This window comes from Peromyscus leucopus, chromosome 7, assembly GCF_004664715.2.
Source record: "Peromyscus leucopus breed LL Stock chromosome 7, UCI_PerLeu_2.1, whole genome shotgun sequence".
NCBI classification, from domain to species: domain Eukaryota; kingdom Metazoa; phylum Chordata; class Mammalia; order Rodentia; family Cricetidae; genus Peromyscus; species Peromyscus leucopus.
This window is the reverse complement of record NC_051069.1, coordinates 60722731-60738280: the sequence shown is the minus strand read 5'-3', so window position 1 is coordinate 60738280 and position 15550 is coordinate 60722731. Positions and strand designations below refer to the sequence as shown.

The window sequence follows — 15550 nt, the reverse complement described above, 5'->3', positions numbered from 1 at the left end:
ACTCTTCCTCCTCTACCCCACACTCTTCCTCCTCTACACCATTCTTCCTCCTCTACCCCACACTCTTCCTCCTCTACCCCACACTCTTCCTCCTCTACCCCACACTCTTCCTCCTCTACACCACACTCTTCCTCCTCTACACCACACTCTTCCTCCTCTACCCCACACTCTTCCTCCTCTACACCACACTTCCTCCTCTACCCCACACTCTTCCTCCTCTACCCCACACTCTTCCTCCTCTACCCCACACTCTTCCTCCTCTACCCCCCCCCCCCCCCCCCCCCCCCCCCCCCCCCCCCCCCCCCCCCCCCCCCCCCCCCACACTCTTCCTCCTCTACCCCACACTCTTCCTCCTCTACCCCACACTCTTCCTCCTCTACCCCACACTCTTCCTCCTCTACCCCACACTCTTCCTCACCTCCCTCTACCCCACACTCTTCCTCCTCTACCCACACTCTTCCTCCTCTACCCACACTCTTCCTCCTCTACCCCACACTCTTCCTCCTCTAACCCCACACTCTTCCTCCCTCCTCCCCCCCCCTCCCCCCACACTCTTCCTCCTCTACCCCACACTCTCCCCCCCCCCCCCCCCCACCTCTCCTCCTCTACCCACACTCTTCCTCCTCTACCCCACACTCTTCCTCCTCTACCCCACACTCTCTCCCTCCCCTCTACCCCACACTCTCCTCCTCTACCCCACACTCTTCCTCCTCTACCCCACACTCTTCCTCCTCTACCCCACACTCTTCCTCCTCTACACCACTCTTCCTCCTCTACCCCACACTCTTCCTCCTCTACCCCACACTCTTCCTCCTCTACCCCACACTCTTCCTCCTCTACACCACACTCTTCCTCCTCTACCACCACACTCTTCCTCCTCTACACCACACTCTTCCTCCTCTACACCACACTTCCTCCTCTACCCCACACTCTTCCTCCTCTACCACCACACTCTTCCTCCTCTACACCCACACACTTCCTCCTCTACCCCACACTCTCCTCTCCTCCTCTACACCACACTTCCTCCTCTACCCCACACTCTTCCTCCTCTACACTACACTCCTCTAAGCAGCGGCTTTAACACAACTCAGGTCGTGTTGTGGTAGGGGCAGTGCTTCCTAGCAACACCTGTATGCGTGCCTATTGGAGAGGGATACAGGATGACACTTTCAACATCGTGATCTCTTTCAATCTCCAGTCAGATGGAGAAACCCAACAAATACCCATAATTCTAAAGCCTACGGCATGTAGAGCCCCTAACGAGGACAGAATTAAGACCAAGCTAAGTTGTCAGAAAGAATGGGAACATCCTGTAAAGAATTTGAAATCAAGGAATAGTTACTGCTTCCTAGAGAGGATGTAGGTGCCATCTCATGTCCTTATATATGAAGATCTTGAACTTTTAGACCATGTTCCCTGCCATGGCAAGCCCTTGCTATGGCTCTCTGTTGACAATCATGAAAGGCTTCGGTTGTATGACCACATCTATGTCCAGACTACAAACATTTCTCTCCAAAGCTTATTTTAGTGCAATGAACAAGGAGAAATATGGGGGTTAAAATATTTGTAATATACAACAATCCTAAATTACAGCAGGCAGTGCCAAGTCTTTATAGCATTAGGTGTGGCCAAGAAATTCAAAAGAAGGTCCAGTTCTGCTTAATGGCAGGAGGTCTTCCATTTCACTTTGGCCACCAGCTCCCCACAAGTGCACAACCACATAATGAATTATGATTTTATTACATTGTTAGCAGTAGAAGGAAGGGATTTAAATGAACTATAAAACATCAAATAAAACAAACTTCCTAATATTAACCAGTTTTTAAAAATTATTATTTGTATTTTTAATTTCTGTATATGTATGTATGTATGCCTGCAGGAGATTATATGCACCATGTGTGTGCAGTGCCCACAGAGACCAGTAGAAGGTGTCAGACCCCTAAACTAGAGTTCTGTGTAATTGTGAGCTGCTGGATATGGGTGCTGGGAACTGAATCCAGGTTCCTAGAGGCCAGGCAGACCTCCAGATCCTAATCAGTTATAAATGACACTGGATGTCCTTAAAGAAAATGTGAGCATGGTAGAGCAAAAGGACATTCCTGGCCCTTTGCTGACACTGGTTTGTAACCCTCTAAACTGACAAGCAAACATTCTACCTAGACTTTAAGAAGGCAGGTTAAGAGGAGCAAGGAGAGCAGAGGAACAAGATGAACTTGAAAAGCAATTCAGAAAGGGAGACAGCTTTCCTGGGTGACATTTGGAAAGGTTTCCTATATGGTGTCTGCAAACAAAGATATGAGAGAGAGGCTACAGTAGACAGCCACATAAGCAGACTCTGGGGTCCTGAGCTAGTGCACCCCTCACCACCCCTCCTGTACTGACAGCGTACTCCACTGCATACATGGGGTGTCAGAGTTGTGCCTCACAGTTTTACTGCCCTAAGATGCCAATGGCAGCGGAATTCAGAAGAGCTTTTTTTCTCTTTTCCCCAAACTCCTTCTCACTGAAACTAGTGCTGCATAGTTACAGCCCTTCGGGGCTGCCCTTGACTAGCTCCAGCCCTTCAGGGCTGCCCTTGACTAGCTCCAGCCCTTCGGGGCTGCCCTTGACTAGCTCCAGCCCTTCAGGGCTGCCGTTGACTAGCTCCAGCTCTTCAGGGCTGCTCTTGACTGTGCTACCTACAGTCATTACATTACCAACAGCAAGAATAAAATCTGGCATAATACAGATCAAAGGAAGACGGAGACTGTTAGCAGGCATACAGCAGTAAACAGCTCTGAAAAAAATTGATGTAAAGTCATCAAGATTTCAGAATATGCAGTTATCTGTCTCTGTCCTTGCCACTGCTGGAGCAAAGCCCTAAAAACCATGTCACCAAGATTTCAACTTTAATTTAAAGACTGCAGTATGAACTGGATCGATTCTGTCTCTTTAAATTATGTCCAAGAAGAAAAAGAAAGAAAATCTTGTTTCAAGCTTTGGTTGTTGAAGGAAACACTTATCTTCAACATAAAACCATCAGTCCTAACTGCCACACAGTGTAAATTACCCTGCTAGCCATCATATTATCATTTAAGAAGAAATGACAGGTGTTTGGGACACTTCCATACTGGGCATTTTGATGTCACATGACTTAATATGCATGCTTACCTCTTGCAAATGAGACTCCTTTTTCTTTGCTGACAAATTTAAATGCTTTTCCAGAATAGAATAGTATTTTTCACTCTCCTTGTCAAACTTCTTCTTTCCATCCTAGGGAACAGCAATTAAAACAAGAAAAGATTCAGATCAGAGCATCATGGGACCATCACTGTCTCCATCCTCGAGGTCAAAATCTTAACATAACAGACTAGGAAGAAGGAGGTGAAGCACCATTAAGTCTGCATTCTTCTCTCAAAGAGGCTTCCCATCTCTTGGGAAGAAACATGTCCTTAAGCCACGCTCCTTTGGATCCCAGGAACTGTACATGGAGAGACTAAGGTAGGCCACAGCAGAAAAGTCACAAAAGTCTGTAATCAACTCCCAGGAAGACGCTATCATCTAGCATGGCTGCAATGTGAAATGTGACTGAGATGAAGATGTCTAATTTTTTAAAGACCTTTTTGGTAATTCAGATCAGTTAACACATAACCAGTTTAGAAGATCGCCCACATAACTCTTCACAAAATCTGACTCTTCATTTCTCCTTTCCCCTTTCCCTTTCCTCTCTGTTTCTCTCTCTTTTCTTTTCTCATTCTTTCCACGCATCCACTCATCCTTGGTCATGTTTCAGACTGGAACTTGCTATGAAGACCGGTCTGGCCTGGAACAAGTGGCAGCAGCCCCCTGTTGCTGCTCACAGTGCAGCTGACTGGCTGCCACTGAGCCAGGAAGTTAGCGAAGGAATTCACCTTCCGACCAGACTAGGAAGAAGACGCCCCACCCCCCAGTGCAGTACAGGGCATGGCTGGGCAGTGACAAGTGTGTCATGTGCAGCCGAGTCCTGTTGTTCCAAACAACTTATTTTTATAGGGAAGAAAGATGTTTTGATGTTGGTAGCTTCAAATAATTAAAATTCAAAGTCAAACAAGTAAAAGATTAATAATATCTCTATCATATTTCCCTAGATGTAACTCTGATAGCTGTCATTCTCTTTTTCATAAAGAGATTTCTTTTTCTTTTCCTTTCTTCTTGGTGGTGGTGGAACCTGTAAACAGGCTGATCTTTCATGAAGAAAGTGAAGAACTTCCCTCCCACGGAAGTGTAAATGTAGAGAAACACTGAGTTGAGTGGGCACACCTGGGCTCATTGTCACCAGACACTGTGCACCAGGGAAGCCTGCTCCATTTGTGAGTTCGTGTGAAACAGCTCCATGCGTCAACTGCCTTGGCCATTTCAATGTTTCTCAGACTGCAGCCTTGACCAGAGGAGGCAGAGGCAAGTGTTTCACAGTTTTTTACACACCTCTCTCTGGCTTCCTTCACCTGGAGAGTCTAGACTCTCTGAAACAGAAGTTCCATGGTGAATGTCACAAGGCCTTGCTTCAGCACGTGCATCAAGTCAGAGGGAAGTGAGGCGCTGTTGACAGGGAATGTGTCTGGACCTGTCCCCAAGCACAAGATTTGCAATGAGCAGGTAACTAAGTTGACTGGGAGGAGGGAGTACAGCTCTGCTTGGCCACCTGAGCTGAGCTTTAGATCACTGTGAAGTACTGAGTTACACACTAATATCTGCACAGTGAAATATTACATCTATGGAGGTAGGAGGAAGAGGGCAAGGCTAGTCAAGTGTGGAGGCACAGGCCTGTAATCCCAGCACTTGGGAGCCAGAGGCCGAGGTCAGCCTGAGCCATAAGGCACAAACCTGTCTCCCAAAAAAACAAAACAATGTCATCTCTAAGGATATTTATACCTCAGGAGAACTTACAATGTTACCATAAGAAACACAGTGGACGATTACAGTATTTCCATGGAAAAAGGAAGAAGCAGCTACACAGCAAAAGATATGGAAAAGGCATCCCTCCCAAGACCAGACAAGCCCAAGGGCATGGATGGAAGAGGCTGCTGTGGTCATAGCACACGGATGTGTCCCCCTCCCGCCCTATTCTTGGTAGATATTACTATTTAATCTGCCATTTCATGCCTGCGGCTAACCTGCCCATCCCATTCTCCTTATAAGGCCCTCTTCTCTCCCCATCTCCAATCCACCGCTATTTCAGTTCCCTGTTCGTGTTCAGCCCTTCTCACTTATTCACGGAATTTTCAAGTCGAGCCTATGTTCATCTAGCTTAGTCTTAAGCTATGTGAGAGCCTTTATAAGCTTTGGAGGCCATTTCAACCTTCTGGTGGAAAAGCTGCTCATGTCCATGCCCATTTGCCTCAAAACTGAGGAACAAGTAAGTGTGAGTGAAAGTTCCTGGACACACAGCACCTATTACTACGTTTCTACAGACTGACTAATGGATTACAATGATCAGTCATCATAGAGAGGTTGGAATCTTGGGTCATAGTCCACCTAATAGCCATTCATCACATTCCTCTGTCTGTGAACTAATACCTTTGTGAGTATTAGGTAAGTCCTTTGGCATGTATAAGCAGACACACAGCCTCCCCAAGACAAAGGGCTAAGAATCCCATCAGATGGTATCTTAGGCCATAACAAAGATTTCCTCATTTTAACACCTACTTGGTGTTCCTACCATTAAAAGTGCCTTATTTATGGCTTTGGTTTGTTACTACAAAAACTTAGACTACAAAACTCATTAGACTATTACTGTGTTGAAAAATGAAATTGGTAATTACCTCAATCAGTGTTCCTTAGCCATGGTCAGTCATGACTGGCTCCAGAATAAACTCTTTTCATATCCCCTATCAGGGAGAGTTCTGTTTTCACACTGGCATGAGGGAACAGTAGATATTTAATGAGCAAATAACATTATTATTTTTGTACTGGTAGGCACCACAGTTGGGCACATGTCTTCTAACCATTCAATCACTGTTACACAAGACCCAGGAGGCTGTTCTGGAAATGATCTGTAACTGTTTAACTCAGCTACAAAGATGCCTAATATCCGTGTGTGAACAGCTGCACTGGAGGACGGTTCGTCAGGCTGACTCCTGTTGGACAAAGGGGCTCCCAGTCTCACTGGGCCCTGAAGGGGAAGGAAAAGAGCTCAGCTGCTGGGAGGACACTTGAGTCTTTGTTCCACTTAGCGATTGGTGACATTTTTGGAAATGTTAATTTGATGCCTTTACATCAGCACATCTGGCAGCACAAAGATCAATCCTAGAACCACTTCTTGGATTCTTATTCAAACCCTGGCCCAGCTGAGATAAAAGACCAGACCACATAAAGGAGGCCATGATGGGGGAAGCGAGCTCTAGAAAACAAAAACCAGCAGTGCTTCTCCTTGCAGGTCACATCCTCCTACAAGCTGTGATTCACCACTCATGCACTCAGGTCTTTCCTGAAGTCTTAACAGCATGACCCTGTGTGTGTTGTGTGACTAGTTGTGAATATCAAATGAAGAAACCAGTACTGCAGAGGGAGGGAAAACTGATCCACAAATCTTTATATGTATATAATCAAATGATCACTGTCTTCTTAGTGTTATGGCAAGATCAAAAACAAAACAAAAAAACAAAAAACAACAAAACAACAACAACAAAACCCTACCAATTTATTATCAGGACACTTTCCTAAAAGCTACTTTGTATTTGGTCACCATTTAAAATGAAACCAGTGAAAATGACGGCTTGATGGACAGAGAAATAGTGGTAGAAGGGGCTACTGGATAAGACACTACAGACATATATGAAAACTGGACTGTGTTTAGCATCTTGGTTGGGACAGACATGTGTTATGGAAACCCACAAAAAGACAGGCACAGAGGTCAAGGACATAAATTCTATATAAAATAGTCCGAATGGTGGCCATTAGCACAGCTGGCAACCTGCTGCTTTCTCAAGTCACAGAGTATGGACTCTGCAGAGATCTGTGATCCCTGAGTCACTGTGTCTGGGCCACACCTTCTCTTTACATAGTGACCCGGGGTGCTGGGGGAGTCATGGCGATTCAAATTCCAAGTGCCAACTTCACCATCAGAATGGTTATCTATTATAACAAATCAAACAATTACAAAATTTTAGTTATGCCATGTATATAAAAAAAAATTAAAACACACTACTGCTAAAACAAGGCTAACTCAAAGCCTTTGGAGAACAGTGTGGTGGTTTGAATGAGAACAGACCTCATAGGCTCATATGGTTAATATTTGCTCCCCAGTTGATGAAAATGTTTAGAAAAAACAAGGAGGTGTGGTCTGGTTGAAGGAAGTGTGTCACTGGGGGCAGGCTTTGAGGTTTCAAAATATTCATGACAATCCCAGTCTGTCTGCCTCTCTCTCTCTCTCTCTCTCTCTCTCTCTCTCTCTCTCTCTCTCTCTCTCTCTCTCTCTTCCTCTGACTTAAAGATCAAGATGTCAGCTCACATCTGTGCCTTCTGCCATGATTTCCACCACAATGGCCATAGACTCACTCTCTGAAACCATAAGCCCCAAATAAACTCTTTCTTCTATAAGTTGCCTTGGTCTTGGTATCTTATCACAGCAATAGAAAAGTAACTAAGACAAACAGACCCTACTACATTTTCATAATTCAAATACAAACGTTTAAAATGATAATCATGTTTTCTCATTTTGTAGAGTTGGGTAAGAAGATAGTTTGAGACAGAGTTTCATACTGTATCCCAGGCTAGCCCAGAACTCACTATATACCCTAGGTAACAACAGTCCTGCCAGAACTAACCATAGTACCTAGTTATATTACTTCCTAGAGAAGACTACTATAAAAACCTATTTAAATAGCAGTATTGGCAATCTTTAATAGTTCAAAAATCAAGGAAGTGAATAAATATTTTTAAATTTTTTTCACAAATTGAACACAAATTTAGGATTAATTCTTCAGATTATGTCAGTGTTGCAATTGCCACTCAGGCTACCATAAAATTTCTGCTGAAACTAATTTCCCATCACCTTAGTGTGGCCACTGTCTAATACACAGGAGCTCCATGCTTTGAGACATCAAAGAGCACTGAGGATGGCGATAGGAAGCATATCAACAGGAACATTTCTACTTCAAAATAAGGGGTCTTATTTTATTTTATTGTTTTTTATTTACTGTTTATTTAATTCCATTTTATGTGTGTGGGTATCTTGCCTGTATGCATGTCTACACACCACATGCATGCCTGGTGACCATGGAGACCAAAAGAGGAGCCAGATCTCCTGGAACTGGAGTTACAGAAAGTTTTGAGCTTCCATGTGGGTGTTGAGAACTGAACCCAGGTCCTCTGCAAGATCAAGAGGTGCTTTTAACTACTGAGCTCTCTCTCCAGGCCCTAGACTTAAATAATTACCATGACAGCACTGGCACACAGGTGTGATTAAGCCCCACGACCACCTCCAGTTAGACTTCTCTCTCGATTTTTGTTGTTGTTGAGACAGCACCTACCATACCCCATTGCCCTTGATCTTGCTATGCTATTGAGAATGGACTTGAATGCCTCATCCTCCTGCTTCAGCCTCTGGAGTGCAAGCATTGCAGGCCTGGGTCATCTGTCCTGCGTCTCCTGCTTGCATCCTGCTTACAAGGACAGAGAGCCTCTTCTTTCTAACATACCACTTACAAGGTTCCTGGGCCCAAGGCATCTTCCCACGCAGAAGCCCTATTGGTTGAGAGCCTCAGTGTAGCTTGCACAACAATATCTTTCCAATGGGTGCATTTTCAGTGATTGCCAGTCTCATCAATCCATTACCCACCAACTCGGTCATCTCAGTCTGCCGACAGACATTCCTGAAAGACTTCTTCCAGAGTAGTTGTGCCATCCTCATTTCCCATATTGCCCCTTTCCCAATTATATCACAATGAGTAAATGATATTCACCAGAACAAAACAATCTCATATTTGGACATATAGGAGTGTCCAATAAATGGAATAGAAGAATAAGCGAATAGACATAGATAGTACAGATGTGAAGTCTAGACACACAGAATAGAAAAATCCAAAGTATAATAAGGATTTAAAGAGAAGCTCAAGCTTATTAAGAGAGGAAAAACACGAATCCATAAGCTGCTCATATTAGAGCTATTAGATACTACTAAATATTCCAGAATTGGAGGATAGTGACTGGCAAGATTGCTCAGTGGGTAAAGTGCTTGCTGCCAAGCCTGACAACCCAGGTTTGGTCCCTGGCACCACATGGTGGAAGGGAAGACCTAACTCTCACCACTTGTTCTCTGATAACCTACGCACTCTGTGGCGTGCATGCAGCCCCCCCCCCACACACACATAGAAAACAGAATGAAAAATGAATGTTAAGAAATGTGAATGCTAACAGACAGGAAGCACACATGGAGACACAGGACTCTGGCCTCTTTCTCCTGGGACTGTTTAGGCACGGCCCTTTTAGAGGAAAGGGTTGTTTATCCCTCCCAGACAGACATGTCTCAGAAATAAGTTCTGAGTGATTTTTTAAGAACATGCTGACATCTTGCTCATGAGTATGGCTTTTATAACTCACAAATTTGAGCCTTTTCCCCCATGTTTATCTTTGTGTGATATGAATACATGTATACATATTCATGCATGTGTGCATACACAGATGTGCATGGAGGCCAGAGGCCGATTTTGAGTGTCTATCTTGACTGTTCTCTGTCTATTATTTGAAGCAGGGTCTCTCACTTCAGATCAGCGTGTCCAGTCTGGCTAACCAGGTTGCTCTGAGCATCCCCACTCACTCTGTGGTTCTTGTGCCCACCTGCCATTTGTGTGGTTTTTGTGGATCTGAACTCCAGTACTCAGAGAACTCCAGCTTACATGGTGAGCAATGTAGCCAGTGCACTATCTCTGCACCTAATCTTGGCTCCTTTACCATGTCATTTTTACATGTAGTACCTATACTCTGAGGTGACCAAGACAAGGAGAACTAAGGAACAAGTCTTCCTTAGAGTGGGTAAAGAACAATCTGCCTACCCTACAAGGTAAGGACACCAAATTCTCATTTTATGAGCAGATATTATTAGAGAGTCATCGGAACAAAGCCAGGTGTTACCAGGAGCATTGTGGGTAATCAACATTGAGCCTGTGTGGTCCCAAAGCCCACAGAAAAATGCAGCAAATAAACCACAGAAGCTTCTCTTTCCTCTGGAGGAATGTGGGGTGATGGCAGGTCAGAGGAAGAATGAGAACGGGGCATAAAGAGGGGGGAGAAAAGAGGAACAAAAGGAGAGGGCGGGAGGAAGGGATGAGTGGCAGGGATGGCCGTGGGCAAGGAGCTGCTGCAGCTTCAGGCACAGAGTGCTGCAGAGCGGGTAGGAGGGTCCATCTCCCACCTCTGCGTGGTCCGCGTGGGCCTGGAGTCAGGACAATGCAGATGGGCTCTGACACAACGTGATGAATAAAACTACGATTGCATAACTCTGCATTCCAGACAGGATATTTGGAAAATAACTCTGGGCGACTGAGTTCTGCGATGTCCTAATTAAAGTCACCCAAACTTTTTTCCACACTAAGCATTAAAATTTCCCTTGGTTTGCAGACCACTGAAATGGATAAACCTGGGGCAATAAAATAATCTGACAGAGGCTAAATAGAATGCTTGGGACGGGACAGGAACTATCTGTGATTGGAACTGGGGGCGGTATTCTCCTTTAGTCTCCAAGGACAAGCAACAACAGGTAGAAGTTACATTTTTATATTGCATTACTTCTGATGCTGTTTTTGGTAAAATCTCCCAGAAACAGTGGCTGGGGTAAAGTTCCTGCTAAAGCTGTGTGTGTGTGTGTGTGTGTGTGTGTGTGTGTGTGTGTGTGTGTGTGTGTGTGATGCAATCCTTAGAGAGCAAAATGGGAGGGAAATGGATGTAAAAGCAGAAAGGATAGCCAACACAAGGGCTACTGACCGAGGTAGCCACTGCAGTAGGAGGAAGCAGTCAGGTGCTCAGACAACTCCATTCACATCCTCAGAAGCCACGACACCTTGGTGAGCAGCAAGGAGGGAACTCAGCATCTGGTTCCTTCTTAGTAATCAAATTTTGTCTCAAGTATCAGAAAGCCTACTGCAGTTCAGATGGTCACAACACCCTCTCCTGAAGCTGGGGAGAAATCAGGGAGACAGTGTGGTGTTCATCGGGAGTCCAGAGGACAAAAGGGGCCAGGGAATGTTAGGCCTCTTACCCAAAAGCTGTGGCTTAGAAAGAGGACACATGAACGGGACAAGTGGAGAGATCCAGAGGTCAGGGCTCCTTAGAAGCAAACCTAAGAGATACACTGGGCCCCTGCACCCAAACGCGTAAGGTCTTTGCTGGATGTTACCTTTATGACTTCATGATAATGTGAAGGACGCCGTTCAAGTGACCTGCAAGCTTGTTTACAACCTTCTCTTGAGTCAGTCTGTATACTTTCTTATCACAGGCCATCGGAAAATATTTATAGATAGGAAGCTGTATTATCAGGATTCCCAATCTAAAAAGTGTGACCTAAAGCTCCCTGGAAATGAACAATTATGTTCAGCAGAGTGGTGCATCTCCACCAAAACACAACACTAACAATAATGATGGAGCTGCTTAGTTTCAATATTTAAAGGAAAGGAGAGAGAGAAGGAGGGAGAGAGGGGGGGAGAGGGAGAGAGGGGAATGTGAGAGAGAGAGAGAGAGAGAGAGAGAGAGAGAGAGAGAGAGAGAGAGAGAGAGAGAGAGCGCAATGAACTTCTGGGCACTGTCCACCCCTCAGTACCAGCTCATATAATCAACCCCCCCATTTTGATGAGCCCCCTTTTCACAGTAACAGAACTTCTGAATTATAGTGGGATACACAGGTACCAAGAACATAGACCACAGTTCCTCATCTCTAGAAGATGTGTTCATCTGACTGGTAGCTGTGAGAGCAACACTGTAAAAGGCTTGCACCTCCTTCCACCTTCAGAGCCACAGGGAAAAGACATGGCCCCAACCTGGACTGTACAATGACCTTGCCCAGATCTTATTTCCCTTACTGACTTATTATTATTATTTTTTTTAATTTAAGTGTGTGGGGGGGGCGCACTCAAACACATGCACAGGTAACCACAAAGGTTAGATGGAGTGTCAGATCCCTTGTAGCTGGAATTACAGGCATTTATAACTTGCCTGATGTGGGTGGTGGGTTTCAAATTCCCATACTCTGATAGAGCTGTGAGCATCCTTAACTGCTGAGCCATCTCTCCAGATTTCTCCACTGACTTTTGATATAAAAATGGATAGGCTTTCATCAAAACGATGAAAGACTAAAACATTATGACTAAAAAAGAAAACATGGGAAACCCTTTAGAAGGTTGTTATGACTGAGTCTGTGGGCTGGCAAACGAGCCCTGGTGTAGAGCAGGCGTGGCTCAGTTGGAAGAGCACCAACCCAGCATGCATGAAGCCTTGGGTTCAACCTCTAACACAACACAAGCCAGGCATGGTGGCGGAAGTTGTAATCCAAGCACTCCAGAGCTGCAGGCTGGAGAATCAGAAGTTGGGGCTCATCCTCAGCTATACAATGAGGTCAAGGCCAACCTGGAAGACACAAGACCTGTCTGAAAGCAGCACAGCGGAGTCTCTTCCTTCTTCTTCCTCATCCTCTCTCTTCCCTCAACACCCCACCCCTCCTGAAGTTGACAAGAAGGACGTGTGAGTTGTGAGAATCACTCGCTCCTGCATTACAGCTCTGGATACCTTGACTGTTCTCCTGTCTTCCTTTTGGTAACAGATCCCAAGGAGAAAGGCCCATCCTGAAATTTCATACACCTGGTAAGGACAACACAAGGTTCACAGCAGGAAGGGAGGCCCCTCAGCTCCTGACGGTGAACACAACACCAGAGCAGAGTCCTCACTCTCAAGACATAAAACAAAATACAAAGAAAGCAAAGCCAGTATCCCCGAAGAATGTCCACTCCTTTCATGTGTTTGCAAAAACTACCAAAAAGGTAGAAAGTAGCTGCTGGTTTGTGAAACCTGGCTCTTCGCACAGACAGGCCCCAAGAGGTTGGGTGTTTCTCATTAAATTTTTAGCAAATGGTTTGCATGGTGATCTCTGATCAGGTTTGGGACTTCAAAGAGCTAAGTGGTAAAAATAAACAAAAAAGGAGGGAGGCAGAACACATTTCCTTCAGTTGTGCATGCCACTTGACTTCAATAATGGGGAGATTGTTGAGCTGGAAGTTTAGCAATTATAATTAGCAGACGTGACTCTAAAAAGCTTAGTTTTATGGACAAAAAAATCAAAATTAATTATTAGCTTTATTATTCTTTTCTTCCAACTGCCCACACCTGGTCAATACCAATCAACCTTTAGGTTTGGCAGTTTTCACAGATTTAAATTGATCGTCAGAGGATTTTCCTTTCCATAGAAATGAATCTCATTAAAGAAAATCCACTTTTATATTAAAATGGTGCTGGACCCTCCTTCAATGCATCACACTGGATATGGTGAAGGCTTGTTGCTTCTGTCAGCTTCTCACCATTTCTAGGGTTTTCCCTCTCTTAACTCTTCTTTTTGTTTTTTTGTTTTTGTTGTTGTTGTTGTTTTTGGTTTTTCCGAGACAGGGTTTCTCTGTAGCTTTGGAGCCTGTCCTGGATCTTGCTCTGTAGCCCAGGTTGGCCTCGAACTCACAGAGATCCGCCTGGCTCTGCCTCTTGAGTGTTGGGATTAAAGGCGTGCACCGCCGCCGCCTGACTCTCACCTTAATTCTCACTGAGAGCCGTATGGTCATTTGCTGTGGCTGCATAAAAAGGGTTTCGCAATGTGGCCTAATGGGTAAAGATGCTGGCAGCCAAATCTTATGGCCTGACTTTGATCCAAGACCCACATGATAGAAGGAGAAACTCTCCCAAGTCGTCTGGCCTCCACACGCATGACATGCTATATCAAACCCTCCTCTCCAGTTTAAAAACACTTTTCTAATAGGTATTTTCACCCAATTTAATCCATTCTGAATATTAGCAATCCTTGACAATTAGAAAGTTCATTTTATTTTCTAATAAAATCACTTTATTTCAATTAACTCACAAATAAAAATGTCACATATCTGAAAATTCATTTTAAGGTAAAGGGTAAGAACAGGCTTTATTTATCTGTTCTGAATGCTTCTCTCTGTATCATGAAGTCTAACTTCATCCCCAGACTAGGAACATCCTAATGAAATCCATTTACATAAAATGGGGGTGAAATTTAAAACACAACTCAAAGGTCCTACAAAACACATACACAGGCATACACACCACACACATGGGCACGTATCTCACACACACACACATGCACACACTCCTAAATATATCTCTAAAGCGTAGCACTGTTAAGGACTCCCATTCCTCATACCCTACTCCTTCAGCTCCTGATGGAAATCTTATTACACACATAACCCCGGCTTTCTGAAGAATATATGACGGGCCCTGCGGCCAAACCAAGGGTAGAGGAAACAACTTACAAATTCATTGAGCTGCACACAAAACTGATGTGTCACATGGTGACCACATGTTCTCCACCCCACAGAGGCAAGCAGAAGGAAATGACCAAAGGCGAGACAGTTCTGCTAGTCATCAGGAAGGGTTGTTAAACGACGTTAGCACACCAGATTACTCCACCAGGAGCTAATTAGCAGAAGCAACAGGGATCTTCTTCCTGGGAGCTGTTAGCCTTGCTGTCCACTGAGCCCAGTTTATCTTAAAGAGCAGAGAGCACTTAACAGCTAATGTATTAGGAACCACTGTTACTGATGAGGGACCTGACATTTTCCTTTAAGGCTTGTCTAGAACCATCTATGGGATTTTCATCATGAAAGTTACATTCTTCTTCATTTAATTCTAAGCAGACATTTGTGTATAATCAGTTCCAGTTGTATTTGCAAGGATGGCTTCTTTTTGATAATACTCTGTAAATAAAAGCCCTAAAACACCAAATTTTACGAGATGCTTTGGAGATAAGAGTGCAATGTCCCTTCTCAGAATGGGTCAGTACAACACAATTGATTGATTGGAACACAGAATTTCACAGAGGTCATTTACAACAAGAGTCACCCCCAGAGTGTTGGTTTTCATGGTGATAGACTTCTCTTTAGACATCGCCCCCCTTCCCATTCCTGGATGATGATACAGAATGGAGTGCATGGAGTACGAAGCGTACCTTTCAGACAGATGACGGCGACTTGCGGGTCTTCTCACGAAATGACAGTGCAGAGCTACTCCCCACCCTCAGAAGCAAAACAAAACCAAGTGTTTGATTTACTTGGTTCATGAGTATGAGAACTGAGAACCTCAGGATGCAAGCAAGAACAAGACACATTCCCTGTACTGAAGCCCTCACTAGTGTAGGGGGAGGAGCCTAGTCACCATATAACACACAACACAACATATAAACACGTAAAGATACCAACCAGGCAGCGCAGGCCAACTGTAAATCCAGGTCATTGCAAAGGGCATCACCAAACATAGCTGGGCTGGCAATGATCATCCTATGTGTCCCAGATTCTCTTATCTCCTACACCCTGCACACCAT

At 44.6% G+C, this 15550-nt stretch overlaps 1 protein-coding gene across 1 annotated transcript in view; it reads right to left on the bottom strand.

Moving 5' to 3' along the window:
• The window catches only part of Arhgap42 (Rho GTPase activating protein 42), a 221895-nt gene that overhangs the window by 61266 nt on the left and 145079 nt on the right, over positions 1 to 15550 (bottom strand). The window contains exon 5 of the mRNA XM_028873103.2: positions 3151 to 3252. Coding sequence (XP_028728936.1) covers positions 3151 to 3252 — 102 coding nt within the window. The remainder of the gene's footprint in view (positions 1 to 3150; positions 3253 to 15550) is intronic.